General features: G+C 37.9%; 1 protein-coding gene across 8 annotated transcripts in view; it reads left to right on the top strand.

The window, feature by feature from the left end:
- The window catches only part of ect2 (epithelial cell transforming 2), a 30,860-nt gene extending 5,971 nt beyond the window's left edge, over positions 1 to 24,889 (top strand). For 2 of the 8 annotated variants that reach the window (XM_079856902.1, XM_079856903.1), the window contains 22 exons: positions 1,617 to 1,706; positions 1,789 to 1,899; positions 3,413 to 3,486; positions 4,245 to 4,375; positions 4,629 to 4,744; positions 5,061 to 5,123; positions 6,234 to 6,456; positions 6,753 to 6,869; positions 7,861 to 7,985; positions 9,205 to 9,324; positions 9,399 to 9,467; positions 9,582 to 9,692; positions 9,799 to 9,895; positions 10,102 to 10,183; positions 10,352 to 10,430; positions 12,091 to 12,210; positions 13,654 to 13,792; positions 14,850 to 15,004; positions 15,620 to 15,727; positions 15,884 to 16,024; positions 19,525 to 19,796; positions 23,984 to 24,062. In XM_079856902.1, the coding sequence (XP_079713028.1) occupies positions 1,617 to 1,706; positions 1,789 to 1,899; positions 3,413 to 3,486; positions 4,245 to 4,375; positions 4,629 to 4,744; positions 5,061 to 5,123; positions 6,234 to 6,456; positions 6,753 to 6,869; positions 7,861 to 7,985; positions 9,205 to 9,324; positions 9,399 to 9,467; positions 9,582 to 9,692; positions 9,799 to 9,895; positions 10,102 to 10,183; positions 10,352 to 10,430; positions 12,091 to 12,210; positions 13,654 to 13,792; positions 14,850 to 15,004; positions 15,620 to 15,727; positions 15,884 to 16,024; positions 19,525 to 19,785 (2,532 nt within the window). In that variant the 3' untranslated portion in view covers positions 19,786 to 19,796; positions 23,984 to 24,062. Of the gene's footprint in view, positions 1 to 1,402; positions 1,458 to 1,616; positions 1,707 to 1,788; positions 1,900 to 3,412; positions 3,487 to 4,244; positions 4,376 to 4,628; positions 4,745 to 5,060; positions 5,124 to 6,233; positions 6,457 to 6,752; positions 6,870 to 7,860; positions 7,986 to 9,204; positions 9,325 to 9,398; positions 9,468 to 9,581; positions 9,693 to 9,798; positions 9,896 to 10,101; positions 10,184 to 10,351; positions 10,431 to 12,090; positions 12,211 to 13,653; positions 13,793 to 14,849; positions 15,005 to 15,619; positions 15,728 to 15,883; positions 16,025 to 19,524; positions 19,797 to 23,983 lie in introns of those variants that run through there. The other 6 variants (XM_079856905.1, XM_079856906.1, XM_079856907.1 and 3 more) reach the window with 4 other exon arrangements.
- Positions 24,890 to 25,266: the final 377 nt, after the last annotated feature.

Below are 25,266 nucleotides of genomic sequence, written 5' to 3' on the forward strand. Positions count from 1 at the left end.
TTTTGAAATTTAAATAAAACAAAATAAAATATCAAATTTTTATATCCATTGTTTTTTTATTTTTAGGTTTAATATATATATATAATAAAATAATAAACTTACAGTATATTTATTTTTTAGTTTTATAATTTAAATTGTATTATTTGTATAATAACGCTATTTATCATTTATACTATATTTTTTTAACATTTAAAATAAAGTTAAAAAAATATATATATTTAAATACTTTATTTTTATTTATTATTGCCCTGCGAGTGCTGCCAAAACAGTGCCTACCTCCCGAGGCATGGACTCTGAAGATGTCTTGTTGTATCTGGCAGCAAGACATTAGCAGCAGATTCTTTAAGTCACAAACACACACGTGTGCAGTGCGGCAGGGTGCATTATCCTGCTGGTAAAAGACCTCTTCCTCCAGGGAACACCATTGTCATTAAGTGATGTTCAGCAATGTTTAGGTGGTGGCACGTCAAATGTACATCCACATGAATAGCCGGACCCAGGGTTTCCCAGAAGAACATTGCACAGAGCATCACACCTCCACCGGCTTGTTATCTTCCCACAGTGCATCCTGGTGTCAAACGGCGCACACGTACATGGCTGTCCACGTGATGTAAAAGAGAACTGGAGTCATTGAACTTCTTCCACTGCTCTAAGTTCCAGTGCTGACACTCGAGTACCCTTTGTAGGCTTTTTTAAAGGTGGACTGGGGTCATCGTAGGCACTCTGATTGGCCTGTGGCTGCACAGCCTCATACGCAGAAGAATTTGATGCACTGTGTGACATATTCCTCCCATAACCATCATTGAAATTTTGTGCCACAGTTGACCTTCTGTTGGTTCAGACCAGACGGGATAGCCTTCATTGCCCTCGTGCATTGATGAGCCTTGGGCGCCCAACACTGTCGCCGGTTTGTTGTTTGTCTCTCCTCGGACCACTGTTGGTAAATTCTCACCACTGTTGACTGGGAGCAACACACAAGCCTTGCCATTTCAGAGATACTCTGACCCAGTCGGCTTGCCATAACAATTTGGCCCTTGTCAAAATCGCTCAGATCTTTATTCCTGCCCATTTGTCCTACATCCAACATGCTGATTACGAGAACTGATTGTTTGCTTACCATCTAATCTACCCAGACCTTAATTTGTGGCCTTAAGAGATGATCAATTATATTTGCTTCACCTGTGGCTAATGCTTTGGCTCATCAATATTTAAGGGTCTGCTTAGAGCAGGGGTGTCCAAAGTCGGTTCTGGAAGGCCACTGTCCTGCAGAGTTTAGCTCCAAATTGCCTCCACACATCTGCCTGGAAATTTCTAGTATGCCTATTAAGACCTTAATTAGCTGGTTCAGGTGTGTTTAATTGGAGTTGGAGGTAACCAGTTGCCCTCCAGGAGCAGGATTGGACACGCTTGGCTTAGAGGAAACATTAGTTGCTACTGTACCTTAAAGACGTCTATTTGTAAGTGTCTTCCTATTATGATTGACAAAAACGCCTTGTCTTGGTATAGTCTTAATCTGTTCAGTCTGTTTTTATTGTGCATCCTCAGATTTGTGATCTTCTTTTATTCGTATTAATGATGTATTCCATTTTTGTGATCCTCCATGCCCTCTTTCGCAGCCTCTGCCGTTCTCCTCCAGGCCTCTCTACTCTATGACCATGCTCAACTTGTCTCTCTGCTTCACCGGATTCCGTAAAAAAGAGGAAGTGGTGAGTTCTGCTTGTCTGCTCATCGGACTCAAAAACAGCCATACTGTCGGATTATTTGTCCCAATTAACTGTTTTTCTTCAGGTTACCCTGGTAAATCTCGTTCATCACATGGGAGGTACCATCCGAAAAGAGTTTGACAGCGCTAAAGTCTCACACCTCATCGCCCATTCAACCCATGGTGAAAAGTACAGGGTATTTATCCACCCCATCCACACATACATGTATATCATCTTTCAGACCCACTGATTTTTGTCTATACTGAATCATCAGGGAAAAAAGATTTTCAGTTCTGAAATCCTTTGTTTGGGTCTGACTCACCCTGCTGTAATGACAGTGTCTATGATTGCTGCCACAAATCAAATCATATACACCAATGTAAAGATGAGGCATGGCTGTGTGTTCTACAGGAGAGTAATATATAGGCTATGCATTCAAATTTATACAGTAAGCAAATATACAAAAAAAAGTATACATGCATTCAAAACACGGATTTACAAAATACTTTGATATTATGGATCATGATCAGTTTAAGGAACCGTTTTCACTACAGAATGAAAATTCTGATGTCTGGGGACAGTACGTTTTTCTTTTATAGAAATGAATACGTTTATTCAGCAGGGATACATTAAATTGATAAAAAATTGCAAAAATATTTTTTTTAAAATTTTTTTTTAACTTTCTTTTTTATCAAAGAATCCTAAATGTTTTATTTTTTTTATTTTTTTATCATGGTTTCCACAAAAATATTAAGCTGCACAACTGTTTTCAACATGGATAATAATAATAAGAAAAGTTTCTTGAGCATCAAATAAAGGATCATGTGACTGAAGACTGGAGTTATGTCTGCTGAAAATTCAGCTTTGCCTTCACATGATTAAATATATATACATATATATGTATACATCAAATATATTAACGTAGAAAATATATTTTAAATTCTAATCATGTTTCTTAGTTTTTTATGTATTATATTTATACAATATTTTGATAAAAAAAAATATGCAGCATTGGTGGGCATAAGAGACTTTTTTCAAAAACTTTAAACTGTAATGTAATTCGTAAATATCACGTTTGGATCTACAAACATTCTGATTACACAGTCTATAGATGTGTTTTCTGTATGTTTTTATTATTATTGTAATAAAGTATTCCTAAACGCTACATAAAAAACAAAACAAACTTGATCACTTTGTGCCTGTCAGATGAGCTCTTCCTGTCTAAGTGTGTAGTTCTGGACCAGAATAATCAGCATTATGGACTGAAAATCAGGTGATTTGATACTGGTTAAATTCACTCTCACCTTCAAATCCCAGAAACCTTTATAGTCTTGCAGTGTTTAGGAAAAGTCGATCACCCAGAATGTTAAATGCATTGCTCTTTATATCCTTTATTTCCTCATTCATATTTTAAGTCCTAAAAATCAACCTCAGTAAAGAGACTCTTGATTAAATGTCAGTGATGGCTATTTCCTGATGGCTCCTCAAGCTCCAGGTGTGCTCTCTGAAACGTGGTCTGCTGTTGATGTGTCTGCGTTATTTAGAAAGGGTTTGATTAAAACAGTTCTCTTGTATCTCTTCTCACAGCGTGCTGAATTGGGCTGAATCATTCATTAGTCTCATGCATAATGCATCGAGCAGGCTATGGTGAGGGGATCTCTTCCGTCCTGATGCTATTAACTGCTTTCTTCTTCTTTTTTTTTTTTAAGTTGGCAGTGTGCATGGGCACACCCATCCTCACCCCTGAGTGGATACGCAAGGCATGGGAGCACAGAGATGACATGTAAGATTGTGTGTGTGTGGAGCATAAAACTATTCCCTGCGTCAATCCACAGTGTGGTTATAGAGGAGTAAAAACTGTGAATGATGAAGCCGAAAAGTCCAGCCACTGGTGCGCAAACCAGACGGACACTCCCTGCTTCCATATTTAAAGTGATTTCCACTACAATTAGTTTTTGACATTTTCCACACATGTATTGAGCATTGAACCTGACCTTTCACATTAATGAACTGCCACTCTGGACTGGATGTTGAATCTAAGGTTTTTTTTTTCTCCATACCGTCCACTCTGCGCCTACAATACTAATGGAGAAAGTCTTGAAGCCATTATTGAATCAAAATTGACCTTGCTCTGTCTTAATACATGCGTCTGGCCTTGTTGTGCAAGATGCATCAGTGAACGTCATTTATAATCTTTCATCAAAATATAATTTGCTCTTCCTTTGAAATTATATTCCTTTTTGAATGATGTTACATAAATGGCGCAGGATAGTAGTTAATGTTAGCCAAGAGGGCTCAAAGGCAGTGGTTCTTAACCAGGGGGCCCCAGTGAGTCTTAAAATTATTCCAATAAAACTATACCCTTAGCCTGGAAATGCATCAGATAATGGAAGTAAAATTTGTTGCATTTTATTTTAATTCACACAGAATTGTAACTCTTTTAACACTATCAAAAAAAATAAACTGCTCATCTCTAGTAGCATATTTTGGTGTTGTGGTGTGTCTGATTGCGTATTTTATATATATATTTTTTTGGTTTAGCAATTTCCACGCAGGCAACGAGGAGTTCCGCACAGAGTTTAAAGTCCCTCCGTTCCAGGACTGCGTGTTGAGCTTTCTGGGATTCTCTGAGGAGGAGAAAACTAACATGGAGGAGAGGACTCAGAAACACGGTACTGAACTCTCATGCATCAGCGTCTTTTCTGAAACAAATCTAAAACGTTTCATGTTTTCAAATGTCAAACAACTTCTGCTCAAATAATTCTCGATTAACCAAAGCTTTTTCATTCTGATGCATCTGAGACGTTGACCCAATGATATGTCTCTGTATTTTATTGCTAGACCTTCTCTGTAAAAGCCAATGACCCCTGACTTCTGCTTGAGGGGGATTTTTTTAAAGGAGTGTGTTCTGCTTGTTTTGTTCAGGTGGACGAGTCCAGGCGGTGGGTGATGAAAAGTGCACTCACTTGGTAGTTGAAGAGAACTCCATTAAAGAACTGCCCTTTACTCCCTTGAAAAGACTCTATGTAGTGAAGCAGGAGGTATGAACTTGACTTAATGTCTCACAAGTACACGCTGGGCTTTGTGTGGGACCTTAATAATAGTGTGTAGAAATACACACTGTTATTTCACGCTGTTTACTGTCTGTAGTCCATTATCTACTGTAGTATGTTGCGAGGAGTGGGAATGTTTTTTTTTTTGTTTTTTTTTGGCACACATCAGGGGTTGTAGTAGTTCAGTTACAATCATAAATTCATCACTATTTATTTAAAGGTGTTAAAGGGTACAGTAGAGATTTTTTAAATGAACGCATTTAGGTTTGTGTTCTTTTATTTCTCATTCTGTTTCTTTCCGCAGTGGTTTTGGGGCAGTATACAAATGGACGCCCGTGCTGGGGAATCTATGTACTCTTATGAAAAGGTGAGGAAACCTGTAAAATGACAGCAGTTTGGTTCTGGAAGTACTAATCTCATTTGTTTTCTCTTTAGAGGATTTATTTTTTTTATTAACATAAACATTTCACAGCAAACCTCACAATTAGTTCTGAAGTGATGGTCTGTGCTTTTGTAGAAATCTGATTTCAAGTTATATTTTATATCTAGGGATGCACCAATGTATTGGCTGAAAAATGCAATTATTTTCACAGTCAGCCATCAGCCGATTGTTTAAAAACAGTTGTTGATAAGGGCTTATTATATCCTGTCAATCAAAAGGGGTGGAAGACTGCAACTCATACTGTATGTGTGAAAAAAAAAAAAGTCTCATGTTGAATTTTGGGTTTATGTAAAGTTAATGTGACAATAATGCATTAAGTTAAAAACAAAACAAAAAAAACATTCACTAGTAGTTCAAGCCAGGGTTGCCTGGTCCGCAGTTTTTCCCTAAACAAACTACACCATGGTTGCATGACTTCAGTGTCACCACAATTTTGAGACTACTACTCTTTCAGTCTTTAAAAAAAACATAATCCTTGAAATTGAGTTAGAACAATGTCCCATTTAGCCACTTGTTAGCAACAGCCATTTTCAAGACAGTTAAAAGCTTTAAAAAAAATCACAAAGGGGTCTTACTGATGTATTTCTTTGTCATAGACTAAATATGAAAATATCTTCTTTTAGGCATTTAGCCAAAAACCTATTCAAAAACCCATTGACTTGAATGGTTAGTTCACCCAAAAATGAAAATTGTCATTTACTCTCACTCAAGTTGTTCCTAACCTGAATGATTGATTTCTTCTGCTGAACACAAATGATATTTTGAAGAATGTCATCAACCAAACAGTTGATGGGCCCTTTTGACATAGTACTGTGTTTTGTTTTGTTTTGTTTTGTTTCATACTATGGAAGTCAATGGGGCCCATCAACTGTTTGGTTACCCATGTACTATTAGTGCTAAAATGCTAGTTGAATACGTCATCTCTGCCTCACTTTATAATGCAACGTATCATGAATTATAAGTACTGTGATTGAATTTACATCTTCACTAAAGTGCAGTGCACTTATATATGTTGTCACTGTGTCGTCCTCTCAGCCGGAGAGTCCTGCGATGAAGAAAGCCGTGTCTCTGCTGTCTCTCACGACACCCAACAGTGGCAGGAAACGCAGACGTCTCAGAGAAACATTGGCTCAGCTCACCAAAGAGACAGAGATTTCTCCCTTCCCACCACGCAAGAGACCCTCGGCTGAGCACTCTCTCTCCATGGGCTCACTGCTGGACATCTCCAACACACCCGACACGTGCAAAACCAGTGGAGGTGAAATGAGTGATCCGGCATGTCATGTGACTAAAGCGGCCAAATAATATAACACTCCCCCTGTCTTCTCTAGTTAAACAAATGGATTTTTAACATTCAGTAAAAAAATAACAACATCGCCTTGATTGGTTGTTTGAAAAGTTTGCAAAAGTTCCCACTGCATTATGTAACAGTTCTGTTCCAGAACTCTCTAGGCTTTGATCTCTGAGGTCCAGGGTGATCCCAGGCAAGGCTGAGATGAACCAGAACCAGGTCAGGGTTTGTTTTAGATGAGTGAGGCAGCTGTCTTTTTGCAGAGCTCAGGTGCAGGAGGAGCAGCGGTAGGCGGAGGAGTGCCAGACAGCGTAGATCAGAGAAAGAGTGGCCACTGCAGCGTACAAGCACTCCAGTGTGCAGGCAGGAAAACCAGACAGGTGACATTCATACAACTTTAGCCCAGGGTGTAGGGTTAATGTAAACATATACCTATATTAATGTAGGTCTTTTGGAGAAATGGAGGTTGCTTACATTGATCAAATTTCTTAGTATTGGTTCAAACGTGTTTTTTAAATTTATTTTTTATTATTATTTCTTCCTTGGAAATGCACAATGCTCAATACAATTTAGGGTGTGTTCACACTTGTTTGGTTCTTTGGTCTGGACCAAAAAAGAAAATGATACATTTAAACCTGGTTCACTTAGCGTTCATACTCTCATTTTTAAGACCGAACTTAAAGATACAAAGCAAACAAATGAAAAAAAACAACAGCTTTTGAGACATATATTTTGCAATGGAAACCAATCCTGCCAAGTGTGAACACACCCTCATGTCGATAACCACAGAAAATATTTTTCTTCCTTTCTTCCTACCATTTTACCAAACAGAACAGCAAAAATGACTTGAGATAAAAAATATTTAATATTTACACCACCTGTACTTAAACGGATTGTCCACTGAAACATTTTAATTCTATCATCATTTACTCGACCTCATGTCGTTCCAAACCTGTATGCATTTCTTTCTTCTGCTGAGCTTAAGATTTTTTTTTTTTTTTTTAGTTTTGGTTCCAATTGACATCTTTTTTCTTTTGGTCAATACAATTTAAGTCAATGGGAACCCTAGTTACCAACATATATTCTTTTGTTTTCCACTGAAGAAAGTGTTTTGGAATGATATGAGGGTGAGTAAATGACAGAATATTTGAGTGAACTACCCCTTTTTCATGTATATGATTTGATTTAATACAGCTGAACTTGAACTGCAGAATAACTGATAGAACGATGCATTTTACTCAGATTCCCATTGACTTTATTTTTCTTCAACATCAAATATATTTTAAAAAGAGGATGAAACCTATCATAGGATGAGAAGAAACAATGTGTAGTATATCTGCTAATGCCTGCGTGTCTTTTTATGTGTTTCAGAGAATGCCAAACCTCCCAAATGCTCAACTCCCGCCCTTCCCAAGCAGTCGGCGCGATGGCAGGTCTCCAAGGAGCTCTATCAAACCGAGAGCAACTACGTTGATATCCTGGCCACGGTCATGCAGGTTTGTGTTCAGTGTGCGTGTGCGTCTTGTGTGTTCTCTTTCTCCTTTCACACACATAAGAATGTGGTACCTGGCTGTGGACTTATCAAGCTAAACCAGTGCCTCTGACCAGTAGGGGGGAAAATGAATTAGATTTCGGCACAAATGCCATGGACGTTTGAGCTTTGCTTTGCACCCCTACATGTGGAGCTCATACAAAAACACACATGCACACACACTTCTGTGTCTGCTTGCATAGTAAATGCCACATCATATGCAATCAGAATCCAGCAAATTTCACTGAACAGTGGTGTCAGATCATCAGGCAATACTGAATAGCCTGACCTTTCCATTGTGGTCCACTGGATTGTTATTAAGTTTATGGAGTAGCTGTCAAGTAGAGGTCTGCACGGGACTGATTTTCCCAGTTTCATTTCACTCTTGCAGAACTGTAAATCGTTTCCATATGTTATGTTCTCAACAGTTTATTATATATAAAAAATATATAATTATTTAATTGTAATTATATATTTATTTAATTTTTATAAATTTTATGACTAGTTTATATTGTTTTTATAAATTCATTTCTTTTTTTATACGAGTAAATCACTCGCATATGCAACCAAATATCATTAAAAACAAAAAATCTTTAACCAAAGAATAGTAAATTGTACGATTATAGTCGCCTGTAAATAAGTTTAGCGCATATAATTTAATTGAGCTTTACTTGGCTGAGAGATTAAAATGGCATTATGCCACCCCTTTAAAGATCATGTGACTGGAGTAATGGCTGATGAAAAATCAGCTTTGCATCACAGAAAAATAGATTCAAATAGAAAAGTTATTTTAATAATATACTGTTTCACAATATTATCAGTGTTTTTACTGTATTTTTAATACAGTGTTAATTTGAGCCTCAGAGACTTATTTAAAAAAAAACTTGAGTACCTCAAACTTTTTAATGGAGGTGAATAAACTACAGTTTTAGGGTTTATTTTAAAATGTCAAAAGACTGAAAAATATTGAAAACTATCACCCCACTCTACTATAAATCTGCCCACTTTGGCTGCCATCTCTTAGAAATAGCACTCTCTCATGCCTACAAATCAGAGGTTTAGTCCAGTCCCGCAGCAAATCTAATCGGCAGGAATGCAGACCTCTACTGTCAAGTCCCACGGCATTAGTGAGTGGTCCATCCTGGCTTAGTGATGTCATTTCTTTTATTCATCGTTTCTTTCAGCTCTTCAAAGACCCACTGGACAAAGAGGGTCAGGTGGGCGGCCCCATTCTAGCTCAAGAAGAGATCAAGACCATCTTTGGCAGTATTCCAGACATCTATGATGTGCACACGAGAATAAAGGTAGGCAATAACCTTTCCAAAACGCTGAGTAAAGGCTGTGTTGAACGTGTTCGCTGATGAATGCGCTTTGACAGGCGGATCTTGAGGAGTTGGTGATGAACTGGTCTGAAGAGAGGAGCGTTGGAGACATTATTCTGAAATATGTGAGTGTGATAAAGCTTTGAACTCGACCTCCTCCGGCGTGGAGCTCATAACGAAGTCAAAGACTGAATGGCAGCTTTTGTGATCTCTCTTTATTTTTTAAAATCCTCTCTCAGTCTGGAGAGCTGGTGAAGGCCTACCCACCATTTGTCAACTTCTTTGAGATGAGCAAAGAGACCATAGTGAGATGTGAGAGACAGAAGCCAAGATTTCATGCGTTCCTGAAGGTACTGATATCTTTAGAGTTTAAATCTACTCTGTAGTTAAATGGTTTTATATGGGCTTTTTTCATGAAGACCGTTTATTCACATCATCTTTCATTTTGTTATCCAGATTAATCAGGCTAAACCCGAGTGTGGCCGCCAGACTCTCGTTGAGCTTTTGATTCGTCCAGTACAGAGACTGCCGAGCGTCGCCCTCTTGCTGAACGGTAACGCATGAATACGGCTGTCGGCAGGATGCAAGTGAAAGACACACAAACAGCTGTTTCTATTCAGTAAATCTGACTGAATCCAGATGATTTAAAAAACAAAACAATTGTTGATCAACCTCATGTGAAATACAAACATTATTCAATAAGCGGTCTGTATGCTGACACAAGAAAACGAGATTTAGAGTGGATTTTGTTCTCTGTAGATATAAGGAAACACACAACAGATGACAACCCAGATAAAGTGACACTTGAAAAGGCCATCGAGTCTCTCAAGGAAGTGATGACGTGAGTCCTGCGATTAACTCCTAAAGTTTTCCTTAAAATAGATTTGTGGTGAAGATGCACCAAAATTTTGGCAAGCAACAATTTTCAGCCAAAACAGTTTTAGTGGGCTGAAACAGTGACGTTTAACTAAAGATTTCTTTAGATATCTCTCTCTCTTTATTTTTACAGGCATATAAATGAGGATAAAAGGAAAACAGAGGGACAGAAACAGATCTTTGATGTTGTTTATGAGGTGGACGGCTGCCCTGTGAGTAATTTTTCCACTTTTCTGGAAATAGTTCACCCATAATTCTGTTATTTACTTGCCTTCAAACAAGCAGAGCTATATTCCAAGTCTTTTGAAGCTTTGAGTCAACAGACCGCAATGAAATACGTTATTTGCTGAAAATCGCCGCCCTCTGTCACAGCTCTCAAATAACTTCACCTCATTTCCATGTCCCCGACCAGCACAAATGAAGTCACCATATTATGACCAAGGGATTTTTGTCGCTCTTTTGAAATAGGAGTATGATGTAAGCATACTCCAGCATTCACCAAGCAAATCTTCACCGCCAATCCACTCAGACCATGAAAGCTATAAAAACCGCTCGTTCAGAAATCATCACAGTGTTGAGGTCAGAACCATGAGCACATTAAAACATGACCATCCATTTACACCCCCCCAAAAATGCAACTATTTTGCAATAGAGCGCAGCCAATCGTAAGACATGCCACTTCCAAATAGATGTTAAAGTGCCTTTCTTGTGCTTTTTCTGATATTACCTTTCATGTAGTGTTTAATATGGCTGTTTGTGAATGTAAAAGATCTACAAAGGTTCAAAGATCAATGCTACCCTCGAATGACATCTACTTTGACCCGTTGCAAACACTGTGGCTCTACCTGAGGCCTAGAAGAGTTTGGATCCTGTTATCGACATCAAGAATCCACTTTGCTTGCACTTCCAAAATATGCCATCGGTACTGTTCGGATCACTGTGCTGAGGAAACCTCCAGAGCTGAAATTCAGATATGGTAATGGGTTTTTCGTTTCCAACATGCGCTGGAAGCGGTAGACCAATCACAACCGACTGGGTTATCTGACCAATCAGAGCAGAGTAGGCTCTCGGAAAGGAGGGGTTTAGAGAGATTGAATCCTTTATGGAACCATTTCAAACACTGAGAAAAGAGGTAATGCTGCAATGTATATTCTGAGAAAATATAGTTTTTTGATCTTGGATGCATGTAAAACTATAGTTGTAATAATATAGGGGCACTTTAAAGCCACATTTCTAATTTTAAAGCTGAAATAGTCTTTCTAAAGGTCAGACAGGGCGGAAATGGTATTGTAAAACTAAAATAACCATTTTTAGTGCTATAAAGCTTAACTAACATTTAGAAGTGGACTTCAAGAAATGTATTAAATGCAATGAATGTGTTAGAATATGGCTATTTCAACAGTAAATTGTAAAGTGTGACGCTGTATTGTTGGTTGATGTTCCTCTTCTCTCTGTGATGGGAGATGCTGCCATGCTCTCGGAAACTTCCTTTCACCATTAAATCGATCAGAGTGAGTCAGCACATGTTGTCTCCTGTCAGAATTGCCCCAGAACAGCTGCGTTTAGAGAAGAGGCTGCCAAACCAATGATCGCCCCCCAGCTTTTCCTGGATCAGTTTGGTTTTTGTAGCTCATGGGAACTGAAGCAGCATGGACACGAGTCAGAGTCTGATCCAGGAACAGCACTCAGAGGAATCCGAGAATATGTGCCCGCAGGCTCAGAGACAGGAAATGCAGCATGTTCATCAGGCGCTCTGATTTGAACAAATTTCTGCACACCAATCACTTATAATTAATTCATTTGCTGAAAAGGTTGCAAATGTTATGCGAGGAGGAAACTGATTTTTGTGTGCGTGTTTGTGTGCGCCTGCAGGCCAATCTGTTGTCGTCCCACCGGAGTCTGGTTCACAGGGTGGAGACCATCGCTCTGGGAGACAAACCCTGCGATCGGGGAGAACATGTCACACTCTTCCTTTTCAACGACTGTTTGGAGGTAAAGCTCAGTCTTTCCTTGTCACTGCACCATAACTGCTCTTCTGAATGCGTTTATGGAGATATTACAGATGGAAAGGCCCCCCCCCCCCCCCCCCCTCTTTTCTACATAATGCAAATGCTCCATCAGCTTCCTAAAAGCAGCACCAATATATGAAAGACATTAGTCTTGATTTCTGGTCTTGTTTATGGGTTTTTTAATGATAGCCTTTATTATGTCAAACTACTAGCTAGATTTTCACTATATTGCTATTATTACACCCACATTGCATTTAAAAAAACAATTAAATTGATAAAAAGTCAATGCTAAGTATCAAAATGACTTTGGAGCTATCTACAGTTGTTTCGTGAATCCATTAGGTGTCATTTATTATTATTTTGTGCGTGTATCTGGAACTTTCCACTAATTTTCATGAAATGTGTTATGAAATGTTCAAAAACAATAAAATGTAATAAATGCTGACAGCAATTTAAATACACCTCTTCTATAAGCATTTTCTTTTGAATGAAAGTACTGTTTGATTATTTGAAATTCTCTAGGTGGTGTAATTATCCTGAAAATGTAATGAAGGAAAATTTCCCATTTAAAATGAAAAATGTTTTTTTTTTTTTTTTAAAAGTAGGAACAAATTTCTAAATCAAATAATTTGACTTTTTGCAGCTGTATAGTTCAAATACCAACTAGCATAACCCCAAGAAAACACCAGTATATTTATTATTCAAATATTTATTCTGTAACAATACTTCTCACTTTATTATTGTTTAAAAATGATTCTTATACTCTCATATTTACAGTGTCAGGAAATTGTTACTTGATGCATTGTTTACTCTATTTGACATTTTTCATTAAATCAATATTTTTGAACCTATTTGCTTTCTAAGGAACTAGCACATGTATTCAAACTAGATTTATCATGTTTTTTGTGAATATCTAGTGGACATCTCTTCCCTCCCTAAATTTCCTCTCTTTTTTTTTTCTCCAAATTTTCAACAACCTCAACAATTGTTTGATCAGTTTACGGGTGAGCGGTACCGGTGAAGAAAAATGTGTCATTTATGCGTTTTCAATCTGTGCTTGCTGACTCGACTCTCTGGCCTGTTTCCCCACTTAGTGAAGGGGATGCGTTTAAGCCCCGTGGAGGGGTTCGCTCGCGTGTGCCGGCATGCGGCTGTGGTCTTCCTCGCCCCATGTCGGCTCTGGCCTAGTAATGAGAGCAGGGAGAAGGGAAGACTCTGAGTGATCAATTATTCATTTTAGGAAGTCCTCTGTATGCATATCTGTCACCCCGATCTGCATTACACATTTCAGCTCTTCTAAAGCACCAGAAGGACTCCCCACTTTTCCAGAAGAGAACATTGACATTCCTGCATTATGAAGAAAGCTGCATGTTTTAATCGTTTAATAATGTGTGTGTGCTTTTTCCTTGTGCGTCTTCATATTCAGATTGCCAGGAAGAGACACAAGGTGATAACCACGTTCCGGAGTCCGTTGGGTCAGACACGGCCACCTGCCCAGCTCAAACACATAGCCCTGATGCCCCTGTCCCAGATCAGAAGAGTCCTTGACATCCAAGACACAGAGGGTGAGGGGACCACCCGGCATTCTGCATTCTACCAAGTGCACTCGTGCATATTTTAGTTTTCTGTGTTCTGAATTGGCACCCTGGAGAGGGAGGTTAAGTCTGGTTAAGTGTGTCAGTTTACTGTAGAGCTGGCTGATGTTGGTAAAAATGAATTGCATTTTGGTCTAAAACAGATTCTAAAGGACACTAAATCCTTAATCTTGTTTACTTTTACAAATATTGCAATACATAGCACATTTATAGTTTTATTAAATATTTTATGAACATTTTAGGTGAGGATGTAAGAGTTTTAATTTGATTCTTTGAAACCAGTTCAGAGAAATGTATCAAACTTTGCAGGCTCTAAAATAATTTTGTGATTGTCTATAGCGGATATGCTAATAAAACACGTCTGAATTCTTTTATGCCAAACAAGGAAATGGAAGGATCACAAAACTAATCTGATTCTGTGGTCTTTAGGAAATTCAATGGCCATAAAACGCATATAAAATCTTTGCAATATTCACAGCATTATTTTTTATCACCAGCAGAATCATTGAGAATATATTGTGAATTTTTAATATATCACCCAGCCCTACTTTACTGGATTTTGATGAGCTAAAGTCACAGTAAGACCATAATTTCACACCGTAATAGCACATTATTGATGAAGATCACATTCTGGAGCTTGGAAATTTGACTGAGATTCAGATCTGTGCGTCCACAAGAGCGGCTCATACTAGAATCAATTTCATGTTTCAAATGAACTAATTTCCCAGTAGTCCACTTGTTATGGTCCCATCAATGTATAGAATGAACTCCTGCCCTACATTGATTCCCAATGAATATTGTTTCACTTGGAAAGACGAGATCTGAAAGATGTTAAATGTGTTGTGAATGTTGTTTTATGTTTGCAAACGAACAAAATGTCAGTGACAATGTACATCCAGCTGGTCATTATTAGAAAATAAACTCTGAAAGGGTCTCGTATCATCCTGAAGATTCATACCGCCTAGCCTTAGTTCTAGGTCACATCCCTGACCTCACATTTTTGTGTGTATTTGTTTATCTCTCTCAGATTGTCAGAATGCCTTTGCCCTGGTGGTACGTCCTCCTACAGAACAGGAGAACCTGTTATTCAGTTTCAAGTTGACGGCCGAGGACACCCTCAAATCTGCCTGGCTCAAAACTCTATGTCGACAAGTGGCCAACACGATTTGCCGAGCTGATGCGGTGAGTGAACGCGCACGCACAAACACACACACATATAGAAACATGGTCACTTCCTCCTCAGATCATCCCCCTCAGGCCTGGAACAGAACTCAATTATTTATTTTATTAGCTCTGCTTTCTTTTATTGTGGCTATAAATTAGGAGGTTTGTGTGGGCCTTTTGGTGTTGGCTAATCCTATTAGATGCTCCTGTGTGGTTAAACTGGGAGGCAGATTAATGTAATTAAGAGTGGAATTGTACTTGAACTTTACACTTCAGACACAGACGTCTTTATCTTCATGCTGCAGAAACGCAGGTCCCGCCCAGGCCATCCACCACGGCACATGTAATTGGTGCAGGCGGACAGATGCATGTATTTCCCTTTATAATTAAAACAATAAGACCAAACCCTGCGGCTAAGTGCATTTTGGCCTGGCCTGCAGTTCTCCCATCGACCATGAGGTGGCGACCTATCCACACGTCACCCGCGTGAAATGCGGCCTCATTCACTCTCTGCTCCTCTGAATATCAAGAGGCCCCAGCTGTTTGGAAAGCTAAACAGTGATGCTTCTCTTTGCATTTTGACAGGCCAGCAGTATCGCTGTGTATTTATTTAATTTTCCATGTCTTGAACAGGAAGATCTCATTCAGAGCACTGATCCTGACTCCGTCCAAGTGAGCACAAAGGACATGGACAGCACGCTCAGCCGAGCATCCAGGGCTATCAAAAAGACCTCAAAGAAGGTAGAGCGAGGAACCTGAAACTACTGAAAACAATTACACGACACGCATGCAAATTTGGTCTTGCTGTCAATGTTCTGAATGCTTTCTTGAGAATGATATCATAAAGTAACTGTTCTTAACTCAGTATAGAGTAATTGTGCATTTTTGTGTGTTTAGGTCACACGAGCGTTTTCTTTCACTAAAACCCCCAAGCGTGTGCTTCAGAGGGCATTTATGGCCAATGGTACCCCAGATGAGAGGAGTCCCGGCCCAGATGGCGATCACATGGGCCGAATGTCCAGCAGCTCCACACTGGCAGTGAGTCCACACACACACACACTTTCTCTGTCTGTCTTTTTCTTCTCACAAATCCACTGGTCTAACATACGAATACAAGACGCACACCCGGTCGATTGATGCAGCATAATATAACGCACTCGACATTTAAGACCTATTCACACCATCCTCTTACTAATGTTCAGAAAAACACGCACAACTACATGATGCATCTATAGGATGTGCTCCTTCAAGGCTAATTCACTCGAAGAATAAAGCAAAAAAAAAGGGGCTTATCAGCCCTGGTGCCTATTCAAGGAACATGAACAAGATTTATTTTTAGATTTTTTTCATCTGTACGTTTCTGCTTGTGTGGAGCAGAGTGGGCATTTTCAATTCCCTTTTCATAGAAATTTCAAGCGTGCTGTTGTTCTGAATATCAGCACGGCTGTGATTTGACGGAAGGAACTCAGTAATAGTGTATTTTAGTAAACAGTAACAAAAAAAAAACCCTGCTATTAATCTAAAATTAAGTATTTGTAGCTGTGTGATTTAATGTATGTATTTTATAAATAAGCACATTTTGCTTAAATTAGAAAAACAAAAACAATTGGTACTGATCTTTGACTTGTATCACTAGTATTGACTACTGAAATAAAAGGGTGTAATGGGTATAGTATGAATATATATATTAAACTAATTTCCCTTTTGTCATATCACCATGATTGCTGTTTAATTATCTTTACTTAAAGTTTGGTCAGTAAGATTTATTTTTTAAAGGTAGGGTAGGCAATTCTGGAGAGGCTAGGAATAGCAAGTTAGCTTTTGAAAGCATGAGATCTCACCCTCCCTTCACAGCGCTCTTCAAAACACATGCAAGAGCAGAATCTGCAAAGTGTCACAAGATGAGAGACGGCGTTAAATTACTTCATGTCTCAAAGCACATAACTTTACAATATTAATGAACACAAACAACTTATAGAGCTCTTACTTGTACCACCTGACTGCTGTAGATTAATTTCGTCATTGCTAGTGTTGAAATAGAAAGTAAAAATCTGAGTCTGAGGATGTGAACGGCTCCGGGTAGAATGTCACGAGTCTCCATCTCGTAATTACGGTTACGACATGATGTGAACGCAGCACAAGTTCATTGTTTTGGTTCAGGAGGAACTGGCTGCTGTTTATTTTTGCCGCTGTCTTATTATTTATGGTGGCTGTCTGTCTACAACTCCGCGTAGCCTTACGGAACGCGCTGATGACGTGTGATGTCTGCGCGAGCAGGTATGGAAATATGATGCTTGTCATTTAGTCGCATAACACTTAGTGTAAACAGGCCTTTACATACATTCGTATTTTTATTTAATCTCATTTTTCACAGTTAAACCTTTACAGTACGATTTCCCTCTCAGAGGATTTACTTGTTGCTTTGGTCATTCACTCCTGTTTTTCTTTCCTTCAGCATAAGGCAGGGCTCCAGACTGCTGGTGTGACTAAAATTTGTTAGAGGTCGCACTGGTGCCACCACAACGTTGCCCAACTGATAAGAGCTGGCATTTCTGTTGCATATGGGAAAAACTTCAAACGGCAAACGAAACAAAAGCAGAACAAAACCCACGCTTCTCATTTGAGCTGCGCAGGGTGGAGCGTTTATCAGTTTGGACCAATATTAGACATCTGATCTCGATCACGCGGCACCGTAACTACACCGTGCTGGGAAATCCAGTGACAAAGCATTTGAATTCAGTGCATTGTTAATAACATCGCTGCGAGATCTAGTGAAAAGTATTCAAATTCAGCGCAGAATTCTCTGATATAAAGTTATAGAAGGCTTTTCAGTCGACAAATCACTAACATTCACCATCCATTTAATGTAGCAACCTTAAAGGAGAACTCCTGTCAATTTTAACATTTTTTTTTGTAAATTTGGAGTGCTGTCAGTACAGAGAACAACGACAAAAATCAGTGTTACCTACACCTTGTTATCCTCTTTTTAAAATTTGCACCCTGTTGACTTCAATGGGACAATATTTAAACCTGCTTTTAGCCTCTTAACATCCTTGATGTGTCATTACAAGTGCCCAGCCATGTGAGTGATTCCAGCGCACATACCTGTATTTTCTTCCTGTTTTCGGTCGAAGTCCACAGTAGTCGATTGTCGAGTTCACGTGCATGATCATAGGTACTAAACCTATGCGCGTGAACTCGACAATCGACTACTGTGGACTTCGACCGAAAACAGGAAGTAAATACAGGTATGTACGCTGGCTGAATTAACATCACTTTTATTCATATCTTTCACATCTACTGCGGTCAGATTCACCCGCGTTCACTCTGAAGGAATCACTCACATGACCTGTGCACTTGTAATGACACATCAAGGATGTTAAGAGGCTAAAAGCAGGTTTAAAACTTGCCCCATTGAAGTCAACAGGGTGCAAATTTTAAAAAGAGGATAACACGGTGTAGACAACACCGATTTTTGTCGTTGTTCTCTGTACTGACAGCACTCCAAATTTACAAAAAAATGAGCTCAATGTTAAAATTGACCGGAGTTCTCCTTTAACTGCAGACATCCCACCCTGCAAAAACTCATTTCAGGGAGGTAGCATCAACCCCTCCAACCTCCACCCACCCAATATTACTACACAATATAATGTGTCTACATTATAATATAATATATTCTAATATGTGAGTTTCATCTCATCAGGTAGTAGTACATTAAGAGTCGTAAGCCGTATCACCTGGGTCGCTCGCCTGTATAAAATATGCGGCAGTCAGGGAGCCGCTATCAATATGTGGGAGACTCAGACCTTTAGGTAGAGGTGGGATGTCTACAACTGTAACCATGGTATTGTGGGAGAAATTGTCAAATGTTTTTACATTATTCATTTCAGGGTTCATTCATACAACCTTTTGAAAGTGAAATTCAAGCACTTTTTTTCAAGGGCTTTCAAGTGCGTCACACTTTTTCCAGCTCTTCAAAGCTCTTAATATTATCCAATTTAATTAATGTGATGACCAAAAAAAATGTTTTGCCAATAAAAACCAGGTTTTTACATGTTACTGTTATTACTGCATCTTAGCTCTAGCTCAGTGCTTTACAGTCAAATGTGCATTTCCAGGAAATAAACATGTAATATTATTAGTTACTGCACTTAATAGCAAAATTTTTACTGCATCTTGGTAATTTAATCATAATTTTATGATTAAATAACCTTTATGATTAAAAATCCCCCCAGTGCCACCATCTGTAGAACTTAGTGGCACCAGTGCTACTGCTCTCAAATGCGTCTCGTTCCTTGAAAAGGGATATTTTTACCTTTTTTTTAAAAAAAAAAGAATTTTATTAAGGTGATTCATGCACTGCTAAATATTTGAGAAATCCCTGCGTTTGTAATGAGATCGCGTTCAAATTTTTCACTTCCTCTTTCAATTTTAAAGTGAGTGATTGTGAAGCCATGCGATGCAGGGACGGAGCAAGATGAGGTTAATGCGCTCTCTTTCTTTCTCTCCATCTCCCTCTTCCCTCCGTGTGAGTGTAGATGTCTCGTTCAGCCTCCACGTTCAGTCTGACCGACTCTATTAAAAGCGCAGTGGTTCAGCGGTCAAACTCTCTGGACCATGCTCCGCGGTCCAGAGTCCCACTGTGTGTCCGCACTCCATGCAGTCCAGAGAGAGCTCCCGAGACCCAGCTCAGTCCATCCGTCCTGTGCCTCCCAGCTCAGCCTGTAGCTCAGTGCAGACAGCTGCTGGTGCCCCCCGAACCGCTGCGCAGGTCCCCGCGGCGGGAGACCCACCTTTAGGACTCTTAAATGTGAGCACAGCAGTTCTGCCTCTTTGACTCACTGTGACTTACTAACTCCTACTGTATCTGGGGACGGTGTCAACACTTACTCACTAGCACACGGATGGGCTATGGTAGCACTCATTCATTATAGATGATCAGAGGATATGTTCAGAGGGATCACTTAAAAACGAAAATTGTCATTTACTTACTCTCACCCTGTATGACTGAGTTTAAGTAATTTATTGAAATGGTTTGGCCACTTTTTTTCCATAATGAGTGAATGGGGGTCCAGATTGGCAGCAAATGACAAATAAAGCTCCATAACTGTAACTTGACTGAAATTGACCATTGTTAACTTGTCCTGACCTCTAAAGTAGCTATCATCTCATTTGCACTTCTGCATATTCAAACTTTTAACGTTATGATTTACGAATATGCATCACGTGATCAATAATTGGCCATCATATCGATGTCATGTCTTCAAAGTTGACACATTGCATTACTTTAAGTATTATTTGTATGCTATTTTAGTCTTTATTAACATTTTGAATTGCCTTTTTATATTTTCAGTTTAATTAATTTTATTAATAAATCAATTTAAATGAATAATAAATTAAATTTAAAACTTTAAATTAAATTTAAAACTTTAATAAATTATTTTTTTCTTGGTCTTATTAATTTTACTACTTTTTAAGTTAAATTAAAATTATTTTTATTTCAGTTAGTTTCCAAAGCATTAATTCTAATTTAAGTTATTTAATTTCTGCTTTATTTTAATTAATGAAAACAATTTTTAATAGTTTGTTAATGATAACAACCCTGGTATTTGGATCTGTTTCAGACTGAAATGCATCATATTATTCACCCTTTTATAATATTTAAATAAATAAAAAACATTTCCTTTATTTGTTTGGAGCTTGACAATCCAGGTCCCCATCCACTTTTTATTGCTTGGTACATATCCTAGAAATTCTGTTATAACACATTTTGTGTTCTACAAAATAAAAAAAGACAGAAATATCCTTATTTTTGGTGAAATATCCCTTTAACACAGACCTCAGATCATTTATGATGGGTAAAATATGAGACCAGCTGACACATGCTTTTATAGTTCCATGATTCTGAGTATAATGGCGGTTCTCATATAAAGACGTAATTGTTACTGTGGCATACGATGTGAATTTTTTTTTTTTTCTTTTTTTTTTTTTCTTTCATAAATCTCATATTTATACTGTGAGACTGTTACGAGATCACATTGGCATGATCTATGGGTGTGAAAGCTGTAAAGTGGCTGATGACCGTGATTTAATCTCCTCCTATTTCTAATTTAAACCCATAAAGTGTCATCTGTGTACTGGAGTGTGTGTGTGCATGTTTCGTTTAGCACACAAGGCAATTCATCATGTTTTTTTCCCCTCATTGCCATCGGCCACCTTTATTGATCCAGAGGCCTCCAACGGCAGTGCAAGGCCACCTTAATTCTTATTAAGCAATGCTAAATAATAGGATTATTTGTGTGCATGTGTGAAAGCAGCCTGGTGCTTGTTACATCGGTGGGCTCATTAAGAGTAAAGCAGAATAAATTGGGTTTGTGGTTTGCTAACCTCCTTTTCACCCTCACATCTGTTTAAAGAAGAGAATATAGTATCGTCCTCTTCATGTAGGTTATTCCTTTGGGTAACACTGTTGGTTCTGATGGGTAAACACTTAACCAAGGTCAACTGTGTGCATTCTTACCTCAGCGAGCTTGTAAAGCCAATATCATTAACACGGATTTCTCCCCTCGCCTCTTCTAACCCCTCTTGAATAAACTTCTACAAAAACCTGTGAACCTCTGGCTTCTGCTAGAACACTTAAAGGCACTGGCTTTTGGTTAAAAGACAGAAAATCTCTACATTATTTAATGTTTAGTTCCTAGCCTCAATCCATGAAGATGAGCTGTAGTTCTGTTAGGATTCTGTAGGGATGGGCGGTGTGATGGTGTATATACCGTGAACTGTTAATCTCATCAACAAAATTACAAATGAAAATATTCTTTGACAAAGTTTTGAAACTAGATGACAATTAAACTGTTAATTAAATATATTCTGTTGATGAAAATCGAAGTACATATGTTTGATGCCAATTTAAGCCAAATTAAACTGAATGACAAAATATTAAATATAACTAAATTTAAGCACATTTTATCATCAAAAGGCAAAAGTAACACTTAAGCTATGTAACTGTGGAAATGTTACCACTTTGCAGAGCAACATCCCACCTTGATACAGAACTTCAGTTAATGTGCAAATTCGATCTAAAATGTAATCTCGTTTAATTCTCATTCAAAGCTACTTTTCTACAATTTCGATTGTCGCTCATCTAATCCAAATTTAGGGTCAAATTTATCAGTTAACTGTTTTGAGTCTTGTTTTTTAACTCGTGTTACATAATGTGAAATCGTTAATGCCAGACTTAAAGGATAACTGTCGCCAAAATGCAACCTAGGGTCTTTTTGTTACCCGAGGCAAACTTTCGTTTAATAGCATAATTAGAATGGAAACGCCACTTAAGTTTGACCGTATTTTCGTTTTTGGTCAAATTGCCTTTTGAATGGGAGTGCTTGGGGCACTACTATGATAGCATCAAAAATCGCTATTTTTAAAACACTAAGAAGGCTCGACACAACATGAAACTTTGCTCGAGGTACCGAAAACGAAAATACGGTCAAACCTAAAAGTGGTGTTTCCATTCTAATTATGCTTTTAAACAAAAGTTTGCCTTGGGTAGATTAACAAAAAGACCCTAGGTTGCATTTTGGCGACAGTTATCCTTTATTTCATTTGATATATATATATATATATATATATATATATATATATATATATATATATATATATATATATATATATATATATATATATATATATATATATATATATATATATATATATATATATATATATATATATATATATATATATATATATATATATATATATATATATATATATATATATATATATATATATATATATATATATATATATATATATATATATATATATATATATATTTTTTTTTTTTTTTTTTTTTTTTTTTTGTTTTTTTTGAAACTCGGTTGCAAACTAAAAGCTTATTTATAAAAATGCGTCTTTGGTTTGTGAATGATTTAATTCACTGGATTATCCAATAGCGCATGGGTATTTATTGGATCAACTATTTTAAAGTGCCCCTATTATGCTTTTTCAAATATTACTTTTCATGTAGTGTGTAATATAGCTGTTTGTGACTGATCTTTAAAACTTTACAGATCTTTTACAAAGTGCTCAAAGATAGTTATTGTCTCCTAAAAGAACCGCTGTAACGAGTCGTCAGTAATTCCAGTCTCCCTTCCTGTTAAAAACATGTAACAATATGACAAATTCCCGTAATGCCACCCAATGGCAGCAGCCCACGAACAACGTCCACTTTGACCCGCCCCCAAACACTGTAGCTCTAGCTGAGGCGTGGAGCTTGGTTTGTATTGTCGACATGTCAAGAATATGCTGTTTTCAGCACTGCAAATCCACTTTGCATGCAAATCAAAAGGGTAAGGACTTGCACTGGAATTGATACGGGAAAAACTGACGCCATTGTTTGTATCATGGTGTATCAATTGTTGAGTTGAAATTCAGATGCGCTGTGAGCTGTAGACCAATCACAACAGACTGGGCCACCTGACCAATCAGAGCAGAGTAGGGTCGCGGCAAGGAGGGGTTTATAGAGACCGAATCTTCGAGCGAATCATTTTCAGACTCTGGCAATTTATATTATGAGAAATTTAAAGTGACTTTGAATGCATGCAAACCTACTGTAGGAAACCTCCAAAACAAAATGGCATAATAAAGGCACTTTTAAATATATCATCGTAAAAAAATGATTAAAAATGTTATCACCACTGTGAGTGATTTTTATAAAATCACACTGTCATACCGCCCACTCCTAGACTCCAGTATGAATAGTTTGTAAAAAGTGCCCTAAGAGCATTTACAGCTCAACCAGCACTCAAACCTTGCATTGAATCTTTAACAAGGTCTTCTGGGTATGGAAATGCACCAAAGGTTAACACATCCACCACAGCACTCTTGGGTCTTAAACTAATTACAGACTGGAATGGAAATAACTCAGTGTTACCCTAAAACTATCCTTTCATCGCTATATTACTTTTTTTTTTTTTCGTTTTCTTTTTCCAGGCTGTTCATTCTCCATCCATGATCAACCTCTCTTCTGCCTTTGAGAGGAAGTATCACACCTTCAGCAGATCCACAACTCACCTGATCTGAACTTTGCGTTCTGCACTCTACAGTATTGAAATTAATTCCACACTACGGTACCACGTCCGCCCGATGCCTCCAGCACATTATCCCCCTATCCCCACCCCCCCCACCCACCCGGGTTTAATTTACAGGTCCAGGACACACCAAATGAAGGAACGGCTTGTGTTGATGGCGATGTCTGGGCACATTTAATTAACATAGGGACATTTATAACTGTCGTGTTCTGATTTTATTAGGGTAGAGTTTTCACGCAATTATTAACCACTGCAAGTATTTCATATGTTTTATTTCTTAATCTAAACTAATCTAGTTTTCAGCTTTTATAAAGCTATAGACATCTGGCCCGTCACATTTTCAGTGGAAATGCACTGAGCTACCACAGTTATGTCTGGTTTAAAATGCAGCCTTGTACTTTTAGAAGTGATTTTTTTTTATCGTTGATTCAGGGGTATTGGTTTCTAAAAGTCAAAAGAGAGTTGTTGTGGTCAGCCTGCCATATTTATTCTCCAGAATCACTTCTAAAAATGTTTATGTAAATCCTCCTTTCTGTCTCTATTTATGTGTAAATATTGTATTTGTCCTCATGTGATCGTCATACTAATTTACAGTTTGTCTCTACCTTTTTGTAGTCTCTGCACTTACATCAACACCAACATGAGTTCATGTGTAAAGCAAAATTCACTTTAGTCTGTAAAAGGGATTCATATAATGTCCTTGCCTACTGCAGATTTGTTTGGAGTGGGTTGGTTTTATGTTATTGGTTTGACTACTTTTGAAGGTGACTTCATTTATTCTTTATCAATAAAAGAAGCATAAAGCCTTCGTGTTTGTGTCTGTTTGAAACGTTTGATAACCGTTATTTTTTTTTATGAAGGAATCTGTTTGAAATGGGCTGTTCTATAAGATCTCAGATGAAAATGTAACTTTGCAATCCATTTTCCTATCTTGCACTGTAAACTAAAGCATAGTTTACTTCAGTAGAAATCTCCTTCCAGGACGAAGGCCCTATACACATTGTTTTTTTTAAATATATATATATTCACATGTAAAACTGATATTATGCTTAGTTAACTACATCTTTGCATTTTTGGCTAGATATTTTCTTGCCACTGTCGCCTCTGGCTTGCTTAGTTGGGGACACTTAATATTCAACAATATTATTGATCTGACTGCACTGACACTATTTGATGAGAACTGAG

Source organism: Squalius cephalus, assembly GCF_949319135.1.
Source record: "Squalius cephalus genome assembly, chromosome: 22".
In the NCBI taxonomy this organism is placed as follows: Eukaryota; Metazoa; Chordata; class Actinopteri; order Cypriniformes; family Leuciscidae; genus Squalius; species Squalius cephalus.